General features: G+C 42.5%; 1 protein-coding gene across 1 annotated transcript; it reads left to right on the forward strand.

The window, feature by feature from the left end:
- Positions 1 to 204: 204 nt before the first annotated feature.
- On the forward strand, positions 205 to 8462 carry MARVELD2 (MARVEL domain containing 2). Its single transcript, XM_075527488.1, has 6 exons — positions 205 to 1724; positions 3301 to 3330; positions 4471 to 4607; positions 5479 to 5650; positions 6068 to 6118; positions 7085 to 8462. Exons 1-6 carry the CDS (start codon positions 606 to 608, stop codon positions 7199 to 7201), a joined length of 1626 nt encoding a protein of 541 aa, XP_075383603.1. The 5' UTR covers positions 205 to 605; the 3' UTR covers positions 7202 to 8462.

Here is an 8462-nt window from a genome sequence, read left to right on the forward strand (position 1 = left end):
TGCCGGTTTTCTCCTTAAACCGCAGTTGTGCTGGAGGAATGAATAATCCCGTCTTTGAGCACTGACAGGAGCAAAGTGGTTTTCATTCGTCCGAACAGAGTGTTCAACACTTCAGAATTTCGCTGCAACCGGCGTGGCTCCAGGCCAGTCCCTCTCATGAGTCACCATGCTTACCGATACCGCGGGGCCGCTCCCCCGCCGACCCGCCGCCGCGGTGCAGCGGGCGGGAAAGCGGCCGCTCCCCGGTGCCCGGTGCCGCGCCCGCCTCGGGAAGGCCCGCCGGGGTCCGCCCGGGCCCGCCGGCCGGAAGCTCCCGCCTCCCCGGGCGAAGGCCGCTTGGCCGCCGCAGGTGAGGCCGCCTGGGCGGGGCGGCGCAGGTGCGGGTGCCCAGGGCGGCGAGCGGGGCCGGGCGCGGAGCGGAGCGGAGCGGAGCGTCGGGTGCTCCCGGCCGGGCCCCTCACGCACTCTCCGGCGGGATCGTCCCTTTTCCTCCGCCCGGCGCCGGCCGCCCTTCGGACTCCGCGGCAGCTTCCTCCCGTCGGGTGAATGAGAGGGGTCGGGCGAGCGGGGCCAGGGAGCGCCTGACGTCGGGCCGAGCGCCAGCCATGTCGAGGAGCGCCGGCTCGGAGGGCGGGCGGCCCGGCAGGTCCCTCCTGCCCCGCGGGGCCGGCGCGGGCTCCCCGCAGTCCCGGGACGCGGAGCCGGGGGCCGCCTCCCCCTTGCCGCCTCCGCTCCCCCTGCAGCCCCCCTTCGGCCCCGACGCCTACCCCGGGGAGGGCAGCCCCGGCCCGAGCGGGCCGGCCGAGCTGAAGCCGGTCCGGCGGTTCATCCCGGACTCGTGGAAGAACTTCTTCAAAGGGAGACGCAACAACGGCTCCAGCTGGGACAGCACGGCCTCCGACATCAGGTACGTCTCGGACGGGGTCGAATGCTCGCCGCCGTCCTCCCCGGCTCCTCTGCAGCCGGAGCCCAAGTCGGTGCCCGGCTCCTACAAGGATCCTTACGGAGGATCGGGCGGAAGCTACAACTCGCGGAAGGAGGCCGAAGCCATGCTGCCCGGGGACCCCTTCGGGTCGCTGGAGCACCGCGCTGCCACCTGCCAGACGTACAGCGAGCGGGTGGAGGCCTACAACCAGCGGTACGCCTACATGAAGTCCTGGGCCGGCCTGCTCCGGATCCTCTGCGTGGCGGAGCTGCTGCTGGGTGCCGCCGTCTTCGCCTGTGTCACGGCTTACGTGCACAAGGATAACGAATGGTACAACATGTTCGGGTACTCGCAGCCCTACGGCTACGGGGCCGGCAGCGCCTACGGAGGCTACTCCTACAGCGGACCCAAAACGCCTTTCATCCTGGTGGCAGCGGGAATGGCATGGATAGTCACAATAGTGCTGTTGGTGCTGGGCATGTCGATGTACTACCGGACTATCCTCCTCGATTCCAACTGGTGGCCTCTGACCGAGTTCGGAATTAACGTGGCCTTGTTCTTTCTGTACATGTCGGCTGCCATAGTGTATGTAAACGATACCAACCGAGGTGGGCTCTGCTATTACCAGTTGTTTAAGACGCCGATAAATGCATCTTTTTGCCGTGTAGAGGGAGGTCAGACAGCAGCAATCATCTTCTTGTTTGTCACGGTGATCATCTATCTAATTAGTGCGGTCGTTTCTCTGAAGTTATGGAGGCATGAAGGAGCTAGGAGGCACCGGGAGTTAATGGAGCGAGAGGTAAGGCATTAGTTATCATTTTGTATCTACTGAGTATGGAGTGATGGGGAGCAGTTGTAAGATCTTTCCATGCCGCAGATGGAGTCGTATCAGGTGTCTTCTCTGCAGCAGGTCCATAGCCTTTGAGCGTGAAATTTCACCAGTCTTAACCGTCCTTGAGACCGCCAAATGAAAGGCTTTTTTAAGATGTCTGATCCAAATTCTTGGACTTTTTTTTTTTTTTTCCCATTCACTTCGGTAGGGAGCTGGCTCTGTTCTCTTTTTAATACTCAGCTCTCTTCCTGTGTCAGCTGATGAACTACTTCCTGGTGTGTGTTTTCCAAACAAAGGAAGAAATGAACAGTGTGCTTGTTCAGCTGTTCAGTAGGGTGAGGCTTAAAGCCACCTAGCATTTATTTGAGGACTGTGCTTTCAGCACATTACGTGCTAACGTGAATGACCATAAGAACGTGAAATACTTATTTTGACTTTGCAAGCAAAACTCCAAGCTACTACTTTGTGTCTTTTCAGTTTTCCTTACAATAGCTGTCGGAAAATAATAGCAATAACAGAGCTGGCGAGATTTTAATCAACTTCATCTTTTTCACATCAGGTATTTTGCATCGCTGCTGACCTTGCCCTTAGTAGAAGCATTCAATACTCGCCTGGTTAATGATAAACTGTAACAGTACAGACTTACCACTATCAACTAGAGAATTAGAAGTCATTGGTGTAAAACCTCTTTCATGTGAAAACACCACAAAAAAACTTTTAAAGAATTAATAAAACTTAATATAGCATAAAAATTAACGTATGTGAAGCCTACATAAGCCTAACTTAAGGAGGGGTCAGCATTTAAGTGATTTTAGTAGGAGAGAGCAAGTTTAAAGTTGTATTTCCTTTGCTCTGTGACTGGCGACTGATTTGCAGCATTCTCATTTAACACTGGTTTCCATTCCACCATCTTGCATAAAACTGAGGCTCCCCTTTTGAAAAGTACATTGCAGCTCTTTGATAGAAGTCTTTTAACCAACTTTTAATATGTCCTGCAAGAATGAGGTGATTGCTGGAATTACACAGAAGGTGTTTAGTCCCTCTTCTCTGTTACTATCCATGTTCTTTTATTTCAGTTGCTTACAGTATTCCTTTTAGAAATAAGTATAATACTGGTTAGGCTCTGGAAAGTGCTGTGCAAAACAGCTGCTGGTTGAGCTACCAGTTGGCACGCTCTGGTGTTTTCTAGGCAATGAATTATGCTGCAGAGTGTCAGTGAGTTAATACGGGCTGGAATGTGAAATAATAAAGGAGACTGGGAAGTGGATGGAGTATTTCCTGCAAGCTGTTCCTTACAGCTATGCTCTGGGAGATCCTGCCGTCGTTCTGGGCTTTGGGTGGTTGTTTTCATTCCACCATTCTTAAACAGTCTTTAAATCAATTGGTCTGAAAATATTCCTTATGCTAAATTTCTTCATACCTAAATATAAATGTAATTCTCTGTACAGCATGATTTTGAAAAAGTTTAGATTTTAAGAGTCTGTGCTTTTGCATACTACTTTTGCTGCAAATAAAACTTACAGTTCTTTCCATTTTTTGATAGATGAAAACACACTCCTCTTTTCCAGAAAAGGTAGGAAATAGGAATTTATTTTTCTGTTTACTGGTATTTCTAAATGGTTGTTCTTTTTCTTGTGACTATTTTGATTGACCTATCTATTTATTTACTTATTTGGCTTGGAAGAGATTAGGTTTAATTCTTAAATGTAGTCCGGACAACATTCTCCTACCTAGAAGATTCGGAAGAAGCTTGTAAAGAAGTTACTACTAGTTAGGCTAGGTTATAAAATTTACTGTAAATAGCAAATCTGATGGCTGCCTCTGTATGTGCTCTTACCCTCTTTTATGAAGTGACAAGTTCTGTAGCATTTATCACAGTTTGGCAGACATGGCTAGAACAGCAGGTCATCTGATGCGCTGCAGGTTTTAGAGACCCTCTTTCCTCCTGGCTGTCTGCTTAATTTGGAGGAGAGCCAGTGGAAGCACAGTGGTAGGTGCTCTGTGAGTTGAGCTTGTTACTCTGTCTCTGAGATTGCTCCAAAGACCTCCTTGCTGATTTTGAAGTATCAGCAATTCTAGTGCTTCTGCCACACAAAGATGTGGTTGCGTACACTACGAAGATTGTATAGGATCTTAACAGCAGATGTTGATGATTCCCAGAGAATTTATGGTGTATTTATTTCAGTCTTAAATGTCTCCTGTTAGGTACTGTGAATTTCCTACCACTGTTTTCTCTGTTGCTTCCGTACTGGATCAGGATCCTTTTTTATGTGTTCCAACAAGACTCCACGTGCTTTTATTTCTGGATCAAGGGATAAATTATGCAATAGGAAACCAGGGGAAAAGGGAACTCCAGAGAACTGAGTGATTCCTGTTCATTCACAAATTAGATCGATACCCAAGGAAACTTCCTTAAATTTTTTTTGAAGACATATGAGACAAATCTTTCCAAGCCCCAAGAAATATTTATCTGTCACTGGTACCGCTGTTAGGACAAACTGAAGATGGATACTGTGTGAGAAATGTTACTGTTCATCTTTACTAATTTTCTAGTTACAATAAGGGTTGTAAGAAATACCTACTATTTGCTTCTACTGCTTCTCAATACTTGTATCTCTGTCTTCAAGTGAGTTGGGTATTTTGTCATTTATGTGTATTGCATTTGAAGTAAAACTGACTTCATTAAGAACTATTTTTTTTTCTTTTAAAACAGTATGAAAGTGATGACAGACCAAGAGAAGAGGTCACTTACAGGCAGCTTAAATCAGTGGAAAGAAAACCAGAACTACTTAATGGTCATATACCTGCAGGCCACATTCCTAAACCTATAGTCATGCCAGACTACTTAGCGTAAGTGACTTGACTTTGATGAACAAACTTAATGGAAAATACTTGAATGATGTTTTTTACTCAGCATATCTGATATATACACTCATGGTTTCTCTGCCATGCATGTGGTATGGGAACTCATAATTCGTTATTAAGTTAATGTTAAAAACAGAGAGGATGGGAGCTGCTATCAATGACATAGAACCAGTAATATAAATAAATAAATTTTTAAAAACCCACCCAAACCTCAAATGTTAAAGCAGAATGTTATAATCTAGCAAGTACAATAGCTGCCAAAGGAACAGAAGACCACCACACAGATAATTTAGAAAAAAATAAAATACATGGGAAATTACTTGTCTTTTTAGCCCCTGAAATTTGACTACTCTTGTACTTTCTAAGTGCTGAATCTATAACATGCTCCCTTTTAAAGGGTAGGCCTTTCCATGGTGAAGTATGAGATCATAAATTAATTTTTATACTATTTGCCATAGGCTAGGGCACAAACTGAAACACAGGAGGTTCCACCTGCATATTAGGAAATTCTTTTTCACTGTGAGGCTTAGCACAGGTTGCCCAGAGAGATTATGGAGTCTCCATCTTTGGAGATATTCCAAAGCTATCTGGACACAGTCCTGGGCAGTCTGGTCTAGGCGGCCCTGCTTGAGCAGGGGGTTTGGACCAGATGACCTCCAGATGTCCCTTCCAACGTCAACCATTCTGTCATTCTGTGATTTCAGTGCTTTACATACATGCAAATTTCAGCAGGTTATGAGATTAGTAAACAATACAGAAATACACGATCAAGGTGACGGGTCTGTGTGTTTGTTGAAGTCCTATCTCTAAAACTTGTCCTTGAAATTTATTTATTTATGTATGTATGTATGTAAAGGAAATACCCAGCAATTCAAACAGATGAAATGCGAGACCGGTACAAAGCAGTATTCAATGATCAGTTTGCTGAGTATAAAGAACTGTCTGTGGAAGTTCATGCTGTATTAAAAAAGTTCGATGAGCTGGATGGATTGATGAGACAGCTTCCTCACCATCCTGAAAGCATATATGTAAGTACCTGTGAAATGGGCTTATGGAATACAGATGTGGTATTAGGCAGTTTCTGACTGTCTTTACCTAGGGCATAATGTCTTGTAATGCTGGCGGTGACTAGGAGGAAGAGACAGTTTCCCCAAATATGTTATTCCTTGCTTGGTCATCAGTCACGGATACCAAGTTGCAATTAAGTTGTATACATGTTTTTCTGTTGGTTTTTTTTTGTGTGTGTGTTAGTAGCTTTCAAGTTTGAGTGAGTTACAGTTTATGTACTTTCACTATTTCTCAAGTACAAAATTTACAACTAAAATGTTACAACTAGAATGAATTGATCAAATGAGAATTTTACTTCTGACAAGTATTTTGTAAGAATTTACATGAAGATGTGGAGCGCATTCAAAGTGTTTAAAATGTGTGGTCTCTTTCATTAGGAACAGGAAAGGATATCAAAAGTTCTGCAAGAATACAAGAAGAAGAAAAATGTGAGTGTTTTCAGCTTTACATTGCTAGTGAATCTAATGAATAGTGAAGAGAGTGTAAATAGCCAACATGTCTGACATTAGGTACAATTCACTAGCTCAGGGTATCCGTAGCTACTACAAGGCTTTGTCTATTTTGTCTTTTAAAACTTTGGCAAAGTTAGGACACAAGCCACTCCACTCATGCCAACAACCTGTTTTGAGAATGATTCCATTAGCCAGATGCAGGGGAAAAAAAAAAACCCAACAGTTAAGCATTTTCATCTTCTGAGAGTATGTCTCATGTCTTAGCATTCTGCATTCAGAAGACTGGTTATTTTTTGGGATCCAGTTCATTTATATTCATTGACTGACACAGCCAACAGATACGTGAACAACAGAAAACATAGTCTTACCCTTAAAAAGAAGTTTTGTATTTTCTTTGTGGCATGGAACTTTAAAAAGTTCCATCTGTCTTGTCTTCAAGATTGTCAAAAAGTAATTTTCAGTGTAATCCAAGAGGTTTCACTTTGTCATTTTTAAATGCAGGCAGTAAATATGTACCTGTGTCCACTAAAAACATAATACATTACAAATACCTTTTTTTTTTTTTTAAAGTGGAATTCAAATTTTGGTCCATGTTGGTTAAACCTTATTGCTTTCTTGGGGGAGGGATTTATTAGACATAACCACAACACACCTATAAAATCTAAATTATGTAGTAGGATGTAATTTATATTTGCAGATTTCTGTTTAAAAACTGCTCTGTTTATTAAGTAACTACAGCATATAGAAGCAGAACCTCTTTTTCCAGCCCTTCATGAAGGAAGGGAAAGCAGGAAATAAGAAATTCTGGCCAGCTAAAAAGAGTGTCATTTTGGAGAATATTTATATGCTGTCCTTAATCAAGAATGTAATTGATAATAGACTACTCTTGCAAGAGTCTGAAAGTGTAATATATTAATGTAAAGGTTTTTGTATTTTTGGCAGGATCCTGCATTTCTGGAGAAAAAGGAGCGTTGTGAATACCTAAAGAATAAGCTTTCTCACATAAAACAACGAATTCAGGACTATGATAAAGTTATGAATTGGAATGTAGAAACCTAGCTATGCCTTCACTTTGTGGATACTATTTTCCATTTTTTAAATCAATATGCATATTTTAAACTATTTATTTACTCTCAGAACAGTACACCTATGGGGATTGCTTAATCACTTTGTCACTTATTTAGATGTTACACATTACTGGTAGGTTTTGTATGCAGATCCAATTTTAAATCAATGTAATGAAGTTATCGGATAAGTTTAGAAAACCTGTGCTAACATTCTGCTTTTATGAGACAGTACACGGCCTGGCCTCTTAAATATGAATACTTTATTTGAAAATATTGTATTTGCAAACTTGCAAAGCCCACCAGAGAAAGCAGTTTTAAATACCATGTCAAAAGTTTGCACAGAAATGCTGTTAACAATTTCAGATTTTATTTGCAGGTGACAGCTTAATGATATCAGAAAGAGTTGAACTGTTCTTTCTGGCTGGGGTTCGGTGGAGTGCTTAATCATACTGAATAATTTTAGCAAGTCAAAAATTAGTTTAATAAGACTTTTTGTATTGTATTTCCAAATGCTCTGCTGTATGTCAGAAATTATCTGGAATTTCACCCAACAAGAGATGCAAAATAACTTCCTATTTAAGCAACTAAGGCGAGGGGCAGGTTATGTTGGGGTTTTGTTGTTTGGTTTGGGGAGTTTTTTATTCCCCTCTTTAGAGGTGATGCAACAAATTTATACATGGCCTTAAAGGAATAGAGGTACAGGATGAGACTCATGTTAGTGTTCCATTAGTGTTGCTATAGGCTAGTATGTTCTGCATATGTTTTCTGGGTCACGTTAGTAGCAATCCATGGATTTAAAGGCAAAACACTTTATTCTTTATCAGCAAGTAACAGGACGTTTTGCCTAGGCAGCAGCTGTTTGTGAACTTGGCATTCAGAGAGTGAGGACAGCAAAATTAATTCTCATTCAAAGTATAAATTATTAGTATCCTTTATAAGGCCGGGTAAAATGTTTTAATGGACATGCTTTCCAGAGCATATCTGCATAAATTGAATATACATTTTTATATTTTATCTTGGGGATAGCTTTGTATATGCAAATGTTTTTATAAGCCAGTACATTTTCTTTGTATCCTTTTTCACATCTTTGTTTACTTTTTTACTTACTAAAATTGCTAGAAGCATTGATAGTTTCTTTGTACAGTTTTCTACAACTGCAATTTGTCTGTTCTGAAATATATTTTAACTTGAAAAAAAACCCCACCAGTATAGCCACGTTATTCTGTTGCTTATGAAGGCATTTTGTTAGAAAA

Source organism: Mycteria americana, chromosome Z (assembly GCF_035582795.1).
Source record: "Mycteria americana isolate JAX WOST 10 ecotype Jacksonville Zoo and Gardens chromosome Z, USCA_MyAme_1.0, whole genome shotgun sequence".
NCBI lineage: Eukaryota > Metazoa > Chordata > Aves > Ciconiiformes > Ciconiidae > Mycteria > Mycteria americana.